This window comes from Xiphias gladius, chromosome 23, assembly GCF_016859285.1.
Source record: "Xiphias gladius isolate SHS-SW01 ecotype Sanya breed wild chromosome 23, ASM1685928v1, whole genome shotgun sequence".
Classification (NCBI taxonomy): Eukaryota; Metazoa; Chordata; class Actinopteri; order Istiophoriformes; family Xiphiidae; genus Xiphias; species Xiphias gladius.
This window is the reverse complement of record NC_053422.1, coordinates 29,685,295-29,698,914: the sequence shown is the minus strand read 5'-3', so window position 1 is coordinate 29,698,914 and position 13,620 is coordinate 29,685,295. Positions and strand designations below refer to the sequence as shown.

Here is a 13,620-nt window from a genome sequence, read left to right as displayed (position 1 = left end):
TTGAAATACATTTTTGTAGAATATGTATAACTAAAACTGTATAACTTTATATTTTAATACTTTTAGAATTTAATCATTTACAGTACATTTGGTATGTAACTCTATATTGTACATAAATAAAACTAATCTCAACTCAAGGTCCTGTTCCTAGCTCTTTCCAGAGCTATCAACTGCATCTTACCACAGTATGTATTAGCAACTGGACCTTTAGTTAAAATTGTTTGTCAAATTACTATTCACTTAAGATGAACTTTGAGGCTTAGCTGTACATAGTGTTTGATGTTGGCTGTGCAGGCTACAGTATACACTAAATGTGTGAATCTAGTTCTTTCCCAGACAGTTTAGACATCAGCCTGGTCACTGGCTCCCTAACTTCTGCTACAACTGGATATTTGTTTTTCCAGCCTATTATTAATTTCATCCACTGGTGTAATCTTGTGGCCCAGATGATCTGGTGATTGTCACCTGGTGTTTACAATGTAGCCAGTCAGAGGAGAGCTTCAACGAGTTCGACAGGTGGTATATAAAAGGAAAACATAATGTGTGAAATACACACCTGTTGCCCAAAGAAACACGTTCACACAGTGGAAGTCATGAAGCTGGCTGTGCTGCTGTATTCTGTCCTGCTTCTCTCTGTCTCTGGTGAGTTCATTAACAGGTAAAATTAATGATCTTTACAAATCATTTGGTCTCAGTTTCAGCTTCAAAGACTTTTTTCCCTTTAAACCACCAACAGTCAGTTTGAAGTGTAGGAAGTTTCCACTTATTCCTTGAGTTGTTTTCTTGTAAAATGGGGTTTTCATATCGAACCGAGATAAACAGAAGGGAAACACTGCAGTATTGTCTCAGATAATGACAAATGTGACAAAATGAAAAAAGATGAAATATCATCATCCCGCTAGTAATTTTGTTTTTGCTTTTCGAAGAAGATAACATTTTAGGTTTCATTAAGAGACAAAACAATTTTTTTGTCAGTGTACTGTTCAGATAGTGTAATGTGAAAAACTGATTGCAGTTTCTATTCACAGTGTAATAAAGGGTAAATCTGCTTAACTTCTTTTTTATATAAAAATGCTCAAAATAATAATACAATGCCTGAAAATAATGTTACTGTGCATTTTCATGATCTGAAATCCGTCTGTCAAATCACACTGATGTACTTAATGTGAGAACAAGAGTTGTTCTTTTGTTGTTGTTGTTTTTAAATTAAAAAACAAATAAAAGTAGAAATAAATGTATTTTGGAAACGTGGCAGGACATGAACTGTGATGGATCATTTTTTCTCAGCTGTGTCAGATGTCAGCTTCCCACGGCTGATTAGAACTGGTTTAAGCAACCATGCTTATTTACCAACCAGATAGCAAACAGATACCACTGGTACCTGATATTAACATGTAAAGTTAGACCACAGTATTATAAAGCCTAACCATAGATACTGATAGCCAGTAATGCAACGGTCTTGCCACAAAGGATTTGTCCACCAGAGTTTTATTGGCAGAAGTCAGTACTACCAATACCAGACCATGGTTTGGAATTATGCTGCAGTGTGAAATTTTCAGTTTCAACATTGTTCTCCCACACATCAAAAGCAAAACACAAAGAGCATCAAAACAAGAGGAAGTTTAGAGAAAAGTGAGACATGGCTGGACCACTTTAATCTGGACAAAAAGCTGGTTACATTCTCACATAATGGGCTTGTTTTGTGTGAGACGTGTGATGGGAGATATTGTGTGAATGTGTGTGTGCGTATTCGGAGTACAAGCATTTTTACAAACTGTGGACTTTTTGCCAAGTCTTCAATTCTTCAAAGAACTGTTTAAGCATTCAGACTTACGATGAGTATCCTCAGAACTATAGTAAGACATGTTTGTGTGTGTGTGTGTGTGAATAGTCCTGTCCCAGGACGATGAGACTGTGACTCAGTTTCCAGACAGTGATGAGACAATGATGTCCGGAGCTCCAGAGCAAGAAGCTGTGTCTGAACCAAAAAAGGTGAGGGTTATCTGATTCTCTGTTTTTACTAAACAAGATAAACAAGATTAAAGGGTTGATTTTCAGACTTTACCACAACATCTTGTATTATACCAGATCAAAGGAGAGACCGGCTTTAAAAGTTCCTCATAATAGCTTTGAACTGTGACAGACTGGTTTCCAGTAACACCTCACTACTGGAAGGAACTAAAGCACAAACTAAGTGATACACACTTGTGTAAGACTTTTAAGTTCTACTTACTAATAGTTTTGATAATATCTTGCCATTTTTAATTAGTTTGTGTGTGTTTGTGTGCGTGCGTATCTGTGTGCAAACGTGCGTGTGTTGAGAAATGACTACCATGTATGGCAGACTTGTCTTGTTGTGATGTTGTGTATACAGTCAAGTCAAGTCAATTTTATTTATAGTGTGTTATCATAACAGATGTTAACTCAGGGCACTTTTAATATAGAACAGGTCTAGACTGTACTCTTCATAATATTATTTACAGAGAGCCAACATTTCCCCATGAGTAAAGCAGTTGGCGAAAGTGGCAAGAAAGAAACCTTTTTTAACAGGTAGAAACCTTGAGCAGAACCCGGTTCAGGGTGTATGGCCATCTGCCTCAACCTTTTGGGGTGACAGAAAAAGAGAGAGGGCAAGAGAGAGAGAGAGAGAGAGGGAGAGGAGGGGGGCGGGGGATTTTCCTGACACCTGGATTGTGAACTCCACCCTGCTGCCTAGGACAGACACCCCTCCTCATGTCATCCATGACCTTAACATGGAGATAAGAAAAGGATGTGCCATGTTACCCAATGTCCACCTGGCCCTCCACCCAACCATCGGCAATGGGGACCTCTATGATGGACTCCATCTACCCAAAGAGAGGGTGAGATCCTCCCAAACCTCATCCTCCTCATCACCAACCCATGATATTCCCCCTGCTGTGAGGACAGTAAGTAGACAAAACAGTTCAACCCGGACCCCCCACTACCCACACCCCCGCCACCTCACCACTATGAAGCACCACCAAAGAAAGCTACCTTTACCTGCATCAAGCCCTGTCCACCAACTGACTTTACAGCATCAGCAACAGAGACATGCAGCAGCACCCGCCCCTTGTGCCCCTCCCCACCCACAGAAGCAGAGCCATGAAGCAGCACCTGCCCCACGTCCAACTCCCCACCCACTGCAGCAGAGCTATGCTGCAGCAACTGCCTCTTATCCCCCTCTCCACCCACAGCAGCAGCGCTATGCTGTAGTTGTAGCCCAGATTACTGCCACATTCCCTCCCCCTGCTACCTCTGCGCTGGAAGACCTCAGGAAAATGCTGCACACCCTTTGCAGCCGGCTTCTGTTCAGCTAAGATATACTTTCTCAGGACACTTTTTCACTTGAGTAACAAAACAACATGGAAATGTATTTTTAGTTTGTAGTTGTAATAATAGCGAAAATTATATTAGTGAAAATAATAAATGCCTCCATTTAATACATATCAAATTATTATTTAGTATTATAAATGGATAGATAGGTTGTAGATGGTGTCATATTTGTCTCACTATACATGTACATTTTTGATTGTTTTTAATGTGTTCATTTCATATAAGATGCTGGAATATTCAGGGTCTCCACTCCTCAACCTTTGGAGCTGAGGGGTGAAAACCCTGAATTCATGAAATCTATCAAAGATGTTGACGTATTTGTCTTGAAGAAACATGTTATCAAAATCATCTGCTCACTCCCTGTCCTCCAGGATATAATGAAGTCATGGTGCTTTCAATAAAATTAAAGGAAGGGCAGAACATTGGGGGGATCATGGTGTGGTATAAAAGAGAACTTTGCTGTCAGATCTCACCAGTAAAACAGGGTAAGTCACACATCAGGTTAAGGTTAGATCAAAGACTAGGCATAAATGATAGGGATCTATACCTCTGTTATTACCCTTGTTATTTATATACCTCCAGTAGATTGTCTGAAAGATATGTTTAAAACTCTCCATCCAGAATTCACCTATTTCCAGGCCCCTGGAAATGTGCCTCTAACTGGAGATGTGAATGGAAAAACAGGAATTGTACCTGATGTCTTTGACCCACAAAAGAAACAACCCTGTGTTTGGTCAGTTTTCCCCACACCAACTATCACCCATCAAAACAACCTTAATTCCAAAATAAATCAAATTGGCAGGGAGGTGGTGCATCTTTGTCGGGTGATAGACCTATACATAGTTAATGGTAGGTTAGGAAGGTACTCTTTACGGACTCTTTGGATCTAGCATAGTATACTATGCTATCACTGACATGGGCCCCTCCACTATTAGTGCATTCACTTTCAGACAGCAATTCCCTCTCTCAGACCACAACCAAATAAATTTGTTTTTTAAAACTCTCAGGTCAAATGAGTGAAGAACAAAAGGGAGCCCATTAAGCTGTATAAATTAAATTCCACTTACAGATGGGCCCAGACAGTGGAGAAAAATTCATCATGCCCTTAAATTCACATGATCTGTTAAATTACAAATCAATTTATGACCAAAATCAACACGTCCCTACCAGAGTAGGTTTAAAGAAAGCCACTGATGATATAAATATGATATTTCATGTGGCAGCTATTAAAGCTGACCTTATAAAACAAAAATGGAAACCTGAAAAAGGAAAACACTGACAAATGGTTTGATCAAGAATGCAAGATGATCAGAAAAGACCTGAGAAAAACATCAAATGAAAAGCATCAAGCAAACAACCTAGCTTTATGGTGCAGATACATTTGAACTTTAAATAAATATAAAAGTACAATTAGGAACAAAAAACAAAATTATACCCAAATGAAACCTGATATTGAGATATTGAAATGTTGAGAATGCCATTAACCAAATTCATTTCTGAGATATGCAGAACAACTTCAACACAAAGCAACCACAAAAATTACCCATCCAAAATTGTGACATTTGGAGAGCACATTTTGAAAATCCGTACAAAGACATACCAATAAATCAAATTAATTCAGATCAATATATTATAAACGAAAAACTACAGGATTAGAGAAAACAATTAAAGACAACAAAAAAAACATTAATCTGTCAATTACTTGGGAAGAATTGGCCACACAGATTAAATCTCTCTGGCCAAGGAAAGCCTGTGGTCCAGACAGCATTAAAAATGAAATGCTCAAATACAGCACCCCAGCAGGGTGCAGTGATGAGGCTTCTCAATATCATATTACAGTCAGGATATTTTCCTGACATCTGGTGCAAAGGGCTCATTTCCCCCGTTTATAAGAGTGGGGACAAATCGGACCTGACTAACTACTGTGGCATCTTTTCCAGCAGTTGTTTAGGTCAATTATTCTGTAGTATACTAAATAAAAGAATATACTAGATTTCCTTGATGAACGCTCCATAATGAATAAAAATCAAATTGGCTTCTTCCCAAAACACTGCACCACCGACCATGTACAGTATATACCTGTCACACTTTAATTAACAAACATGTACACCAAACAAAAACCGGTGAGGTATTTGCATTTTTTTATTGATTTCAAAAAAGCTTTCAACTCCATTGGCATGAAGGATTCTATTAGAGACTTCTACAATGTGGTATAGAGGGCAAAATATATGATTTAAATCCATTTATTTTGAAAATAGGTATACTGTTAAAATTCAAATATATTATGTGTTCAGTGATTCAAATCACTGAACACATATGTATACCTACTTTGGTATAAGCATAACAGCGTCAGGAAGTTTCAACATGGCAGTGAATGCACTAAGAGAAAAAGCTCACAGAGGTCTAATTGAAATTAAGAGAAGCATGGGGTCCACTCAACTATAGCAGGAAGATGTTTATACCCGCAGGGATAAACAACCAACAGAATCTCTACATGCAGAGTTCTGCAGATACATTTTACATATACAAAGAAAAATACCAACAAATGCCTGTCAAGCAGAACTAGGCAGATACCCACTGATTATTGACATTTACAAGAGCGCGCTCATATTTTTTTAAGCACCTTAAATTCAGCACCCTGGACTTCCTCCATTCCAAAGCCCTCCAAACCCAAGAGCTGAGCCCAGAAAGTCCCCTATGTCAGTTGGTGATGAGACTAACTGCCCCTTCTAAAACACAAATTATACATAATTTATAAAAAAATGTAAAGTAACCTATTTGTAACACTGGAGAGAAGAAACTAACAGCCAAAGTAGATTAGAATGTTATCTGTCTCTAAACATAGATTATAAATTGGCAGAATATCTCTTAACTGTCAGAGATAGAAAGCAGTGGCAGGTCCTGACCAAGTATTACACTCATTGACCACAAGCTGGCAATCAAACAAGGAAGACCTATAGAAAACAGACCAAGTGGTCACTGTTCAACAGGTAAGTGTAGGATTGTAATTCCAAATTTCAGAGAGCTACACACACACACACACACACACACACACACACACACACACACACACACACATATACACACACACACACGCACACACTCACACACACACACACACACACACACACACACACACACACACACACACACACACACACACAAACATGCATGCATATCATAATACTGTAAATATATAATTAATCAATGTTGGTGATTAATTAGCATCAAAAGCTAATTAATCAAAATGTATTTTGATGCTTTGGCAACATTGTTTTTGAAACTTTCATGGCAATAAAGCAACTCTGAATTTGAATTTGAGGAGGGGGGCAGGAGAAAAAGGAGGAAAGAGAACATACCACAATTCAGGTTCCACATAAAGATGTGGAATGATAATAATAGTAAGGCTAATAAGACTAATAATAATGATAATAACAACTGTAGCAGTGGGTGTTGAGCAGGATCATGGGGACAGTAGGTGGCTTGCATCACAGGTCCAAACTTTACAGCTCCGGAAGCAGAAGTACCTGCAGAAAGCAACAGGAGGAGAGAGGAGAGATGAGAAAGCACAAAACCACGGGAGAGAGAAGAAGCCGAGTTAATGGGATATGAATGTGTACAGGAGGGGAGGAGAGAGGAGCTTGTTGCATCACAGGAAGTCACCCTGCAGGCAAGACCCATAGCAGCATAACTAGGGGATGCTATAAGGCAAGCCTGAGCCAGCCCTAACAATAAGCTTTATCAAAAAGTAAAGTTTTAAGCCTATTCTTAAATTTGGAGAGTGTCTGCCTCCTGGGCCAAACCGGAACATGGTTCCACAGTAGAGTAGCCTGATAGCTGAAGGCTCTGCCTCCCATTCTACTTTTGGAGACTCTAGGAACCACAAGTAAGCCTGCATTCTGGAAGCACGATGTTGGGCTCTCATGCCATGCACTCGGAATGCTAGAGGGCCTACATGAAGACCAGAGGCCTGACTTTTTCAGTTTCATGGAAGTTTCTGCGACCATTATTTGAAACAGTGCCAATCAACTATGTATGAATTTTGGCTTGAATTTAAACTCTGGCCTCTCACTGGACAAAACTCACTGGGATCACTGTGGGTTCCCTGTGAAGCACTGCAATGTAACCTAGGTTATAACAGCTGATCCACTCTGCTCCTCCTTGATTTTTTTTCTTTTGTGCTGTTGTTGCTCTAAGAGCCTCTCCCAGCTTTCCCCCCGGTGACCTCAGTTGCTGAAAGGGAGCATTTTGCTCAAATGTTTGAACTTAATTTTAGACCTAGGCCATCCGCCTTTAACTCACGGGCAAGTGGACAAACCGTTTGTATTCACCGAATACATTTCCGGATCAGAAGGAGACACCCAGCAGCATTAGGTCATCTCTTATACTGCCTGCAGAAGGACGGAAAGATTTAGTCGAGGAGAGAACAGGTTGTATGTTATTTCGACTCCACTGTTTTCCCACTGCCACCGAGGAAACCAGTTTGTCGTTACCGCTTGAGGAGCGAGACAAACGGCCCTGCCAGTGTTCAGCCAAGGACCGTGCTGAAACCACATCATGTGGATCTACACACACATCAACTGCTTTCTGAAGCAGCTAAAAGTAAGAGTGACTGGGCAGAAACTTTAGTTATTTAATAGTGTGTATTATAAACTTTATTGCTTGTACTGCTGCTGCTATTGTTCTGAACAATGGAGCGCGGTGTCCTGTGATTGCTGTTAATACTATGGACTATTTACATTGTTTGCTGCTTGTTTTATTGTGCTTAGTGTATTAGAGTTGGTGTGCATTCTAACACGTTTTTGGCCGCTCCTGTTAGTCTTACCACAGCAAGTAAATTAGGGGAAATTACTTGCAGTTTTAACTGGTTAAAAGACCAGTGCCCTGCCCAATGAACACTAGTTCACTTGTCGTACTATTTTGTAGTAAAATAGGACATTTTATTGTGTCTCTTTGTAGTGGCTAGGATCTTCTTTGCTTTCTTTGCATGCTTCTCTCTCTCTCTCTCTCTCTCTCTCTCTCTCTCTCTCTCTCTCTCTCTCTCTCTCTCTCTCACTCTCTCTTTTTGGTCTAACCCACACCTAAAAACATCTGCAACATTCACAAACACCCCTGGTGCACAGATAGCGCAAATAGCATCGTTGCATAACCAGATTTGCCCCAATGCCATGTTCTTGCCAGAGACATGTGTTAAATCACCTCTCCCACTCCCGTTTTGTCTCTCACTCCCTCTATTTAAGTATTGCGGTGGAGCCCAACATCTTTCGAACTCTTTTTCTCTCTCTGCCTCTCTACACACACACACACACACGCACGCACACACACACACACACACACACACAAACACACACATCGCATAAAAAAAAAACACACATCTCATCACATGTACTACATGTCTCCTGGTTTGCTGTTTGCTTGTTTGGTAGTATAGTTGCTTGTGCTCATACTTGCATGTTGTAGTAGTAGTCAGATGTTTGTTAATTAAGGGTGATATTGATTTTCGATTAATATTGCCATTGTTAATCAATTCTGTTATACTTAAAGCAATCATTGTTTGTGATTATTTGTGCATAGTTCCTGTGATAACAGTTGGATTGTGTTGGCCAGTGCTCAGATTCAACCCTTCAGTGTTCATTTCTTAAGTGGGGATATCTCCCAGATATTGACACTTATAAGTGAACACCCATTTGAGACTGCATTTATAGTTTGGTTATTGGTCCTTGATACCTGGGTGGTGCCCTATCATTATTAGTTCGTATTAATAATTTTATAAATATTAATAATTATCTTTGATAATTATTGGTAATTTGCTAATAATCAAACCTGCTCCCACCAGTGCACAACAGCAGTGTTCTAGTCAGGTAATAGGGCCTTATGAGCTCTTTAAGATATGATGGTAATTAAGAGCTTTGTAGGTGAGGAGGAGGATTTTAAATTCTACCCTGAATTTTACAGTGAGCCAGTGCAGAGAAGCTAACACAGGAGAAATATTATCTGTTTTCCTAGTTCCTGTCAGTACTCGTGCTGCAGCATTTTGGATCTTTATATCTTCAGAGACTTATTGGAGCAGCCTGATAAAAAGGAATTGCAATAATCCAGCCTAGAAGTAACAAATGCATCGACTAATTTTTCTGCATCTTTTTTAGACAGGATTTAGCTGATTTTTGCAATGTTACGTAGGTGAAAAAAGGAAGTCCTTGAAGTTTGTTTTATGTAGGAGTTAAAGGACATATTCCTATCAAAGAAACTTGAGATTGGAGGCCAGGTCAATGCTATCTAGAGTAACCATATCATTAGATAATGTGTTTCTGAGGTATTTGGGGCCAAGTACAATACCTTCAGTTTTGTCTGAGTTTAATTACAGAAAGTATCTGGACATCCAGATCTTTGTCCATAAGGCAAGTTTGAAGTTTAGCCAAGTGATTGATAACTACATTTGGGTATCGTCTGCGTAACAATGAACGTTTATAGAGTGTTTCCTAATAATATTGCCTAACGGAAGCATATATAAGTTGAATAGAATTGGTCCAAGCACAGAACCTTGCGGAACTCTGTGTCCAACTTTTGTGTACATCGAGGATTCTTTGTTAACGTGAACAAACTGCAATCGATGTGGTAAATAGGACTTAAACCAGCTTAGTGTGGTTCATTTAATGCCAAATAAATGTTCCACTCTCTGTAATAGGATGTGATGGTCATTGGTATCAAATGCAGCACTAAGATCTAACGAGGCCAGCACAGAGACAGGTACTTTGTCCGATGCAAATAAGAAGGTCATTTGTAACTTTCATCAGTCTCTGTGCTATTATGCACTCTAAATTCTGACTGAAAATTCTCAAACTAAACAAACTATTGTTATGTAGAAAGTCACACAACTGATTGGCGATGGCTTTCTCAAGGATCTCAGAGAGAAAGGGAAGGTTAAATATAGGTCTATAGTTGGCTAAAACACCTGGATCAAGAGTAGGCTTTTCAAGAATAGGTTTAATTTCAGCTACTTTAAAGGCCTGTGGTACATAGGCCTTTTAATAAAGACAGACTGATCATATCTTGTAAATAATTTGCTAACTAAAGGTAATACTTCTTTAAGCAGCCTAGTTGGGATGGGGTCTAAGAGACAGATTGATGGTTTAGATGAAGAAATCATTGAAGTTATTTGTTGAAGGTTGATGGGAGAAAACAGTCTAAATACATAACAGGTTTTACAGCTGTTTCTGAGTTTCCTGTGTCTGAAGATAAATTGGTGCAGGTTGAGGACAGAAGGTGGTGAATTTTGTCACAATCAATAGTTGGAATCTTATCATTAAAGAAGCTCATGAAGTCATCACTACTGAAAGCTATAGGAATACATGGATGAATAAAGCTATGACTCTCTCAGCCTGGCTGGAAGAAAACTAGAGAAGAAAACCATTTTACTCTATGAATGATGAGTAATAGGCTGCTCTCGCATTACAGAGATCCTTCCTATATATATATATATATATATAAAAACTATCTTCTATCTTCTATCTTCAAGTTTTAATATGCAGGTTTGGGAGTTAAACCATGGAGCTAACCTCCTTTGTTTATTATTTTCTTTTTTGGAGGGGCAATGGAGTCGAGTGTCATTCGCACTGAGCCTGCGGCAGTCAGTTGCCAGTTTATTAGGTACAACCGGTATAAAATCAAGGTTAGTCTAATACAACAGTCCTGTAATCAGTCCTCCTCCATGAAAGTTCAAATGTTCAGTTTGTGTTGAAACTGTTTTAGAGAGGTGTTGATACAGCTATTAGAGGAACAGCACCACACTGAGTTTGTGCTGCTGCCGAGTTGTATTGCACTATACAGAGAGTTGTCTCTGTTATTTAGCCTACCTTCACTGATATAAATGGGGTGGACATAATAACAGAAACACCTTTCTGAGTGTCTAAACAATAACCATGTAACCATCTGTTTTTTGTCCAGCCTGCCTGTGAGAAGTATGAAGGAGGAACCTGCACAAAGCAGTATGATCCAGTATGTGGCAGTGATGGAAAGACCTATGGCACAGAGTGCGTTCTCTGTCAGCAAAACAGGCATGTAAAACGTATCTACACCTATGTACACACAAGCACACACTGACACACACAAATACGTACGTATGCGTACATACACCTAAGTCAAACCAGTGGCCTGTGGTAGAGCGGGTCGTCTACTAACTGGATCTTCGATGGTTCTATCCCCGGCTCCTCCAGTCTGCATGTCGAAGTGTCCTTGGGCAAGATACTGAACCCCAAAGTGCCCCCGATGTATCATCAGTGTGTGAATGTGCATGTATAGAAAGCACTATTTGTATAGAAAAAGCGCTGTATGAATGTGTGTGTGAATGGGTGAATGTGGCAAAAGTGTGAAGCGCTTTGAGTGGTCAATAGGACTAGAAAAACGCAAAATAAGTGCAGTCTGTTTACCAATTCTCTAACGCCATGTTCTGTGTTTTTTTCCTATAGCAAAGAGAAGAAGAATGTGAGAGTGGTATTCAAAGGGCCGTGCCCTTCTTAACTGACTGTGGTGGACTGTGACACACACACAAACACACGCGCGCACACACACACACACACACACACACACACACACACACACACACACACACACACACACACACACACACACACACACACACACACAGCCTACTTGTACTTCATACTTTGTGAGGAAGGATTGATTGACGTATTGATTGATGTAGTAATAATGTATTCCCTAGACCCTTACCCTAACTATCACAACTAAATGTCTAACCCCAACCCTTACCCCAACCTTTAACCTAACCCTAATTCTAACTGTAGCCCTAAAACCAAGTCTTGACCCCCAAATGGCCCTTTTGAAATGTGTCAGAAACTGAGGTCCGGCAAAAATGTCCTCAATTTCCCAAAATGTCCTCACTCTTTAAGGTATATAACTTAACTAACTGGTCCATACAAAGATAGAAATACAAGTACACACACACACGCACACACACACAAATTAAAAATGGCAGGATATTATTAAAACTATTAGCAGTAGAACTTAAAAGTCTCTCAGAGGCTTATTTCACCTAGTTTTGTGCTGCAGTTCATTCTAGTAGTGAGATGTTACTGGAAACAAGTCTGTCCCAGTTCAAAGCTATTATGAGGAAGCCAGTCTCTCCTGTGATCTGATGTAATGGTGGTTAACTCTGAACTTAAATAAGGATGTTCAGTATCTCTGTAAATTGGATAACACGGCCTTAAAAAACAGAGCTATGCTGATGCCCTCTAGATGCCAGTGATGACCTTTGATGGCTGTGTAATAGGCAGGTCATATCCATTCCCTGTTTCTTGCCTTCTCAATAAAGTTACATACTGCAACATTTGTCCTCTGTTATCCTTTAGTACTCAAACAGCCTGGCTATGTACAGTATATCCCAGTGTAGATCAATCAGTCAATACTAGTATTGGGGATACTTCAGAAAATCTGGATCATTGTGACCTGCACTGGGACCTAACCCTTTTCTGTAACTAGCTTGTCTACACGTTCTATAGAAGGTCAGTGGTAAAAAAGCACAACACAGCTGTCCTGGAAAAATGACTAAAACTTTCTACAGCAAAGAGAAAAACACAGTTAAGCCATTCATCATCCCAAAAGAAGTTGGCTTGTGTCTTTATTCTTTCATCTATATTATGTTTTGACAAATTGTGATTTGAGAGAATCAGACTTATTTCAGCCAATGTCCCTCCAAAATATGGTATTATATCCATTATGAATTATAATACAAACATAACTTCTATTCAATTGATTTTTTGAAAAAACGGAATTCCATTACTGCAGAAGTTTACATTAAAGTTTTGGATATGTTGTTGAGCTAAAGACTTCCAGCTGCTCAGAGTGCCTAGAGAAATAGCAGTCCTATTTAGGACTCACATGCAGTGAGACATATCAGATCATGAATAACCCTCAATGCCATCATAAGACAGAAAACATAATTTTCAATAATCAATTCTTACTGAAATGTGTCCATTTTACAATTTTTTAAAATAAAAACTAAAACAACACTGTTAAACCCACAGTCAGTGTGGTCTGTAAAATAATGCTGGAACACCTCAAAAAGCCAGTAGTGGTCGGTCAGCAGTACATGCCAGCAAATTAGCTTGCTAGAGGTACTGTTAGCTAAGCTACCTTGGTCATGTGACACTGGCCTTGCAGGTCGTTAGTTCCATTGAGAGTCTCCATTTTATAACACAGGTGTTATGTCAATATCTGAATTCTCAAGCCAAACTCGTGAGTACCCTGATG

The 13,620-nt window shown here is 39.4% G+C and overlaps 1 protein-coding gene across 1 annotated transcript; it reads left to right on the top strand.

Annotated features, from left to right (window-relative positions):
• The first annotated feature begins 570 nt into the window (after positions 1-570).
• On the top strand, positions 571-11,924 carry LOC120785544 (serine protease inhibitor Kazal-type 2-like). Its single transcript, XM_040120341.1, has 4 exons — positions 571-642; positions 1,892-1,992; positions 11,299-11,408; positions 11,820-11,924. The coding sequence occupies exons 1-4, from the start codon at positions 594-596 to the stop codon at positions 11,869-11,871; spliced, it is 312 nt and encodes a 103-aa protein (XP_039976275.1). The 5' UTR covers positions 571-593; the 3' UTR covers positions 11,872-11,924.
• The last annotated feature ends 1,696 nt before the right edge of the window (positions 11,925-13,620 follow it).

Coding starts and splice junctions, on each gene's coding strand:
- LOC120785544 (XM_040120341.1), top strand. CDS start 594: ATGAAGCTGGCTGTGCTGCTGTATTCTGTCCTGCTTCTCTCTGTCTCT. Junction 1,993..11,298: donor CTGTGTCTGAACCAAAAAAG/GTGAGGGTTATC, acceptor TTTTTTGTCCAG/CCTGCCTGTGAGAAGTATGA. Junction 11,409..11,819: donor GTTCTCTGTCAGCAAAACAG/GCATGTAAAACG, acceptor TTTTTCCTATAG/CAAAGAGAAGAAGAATGTGA.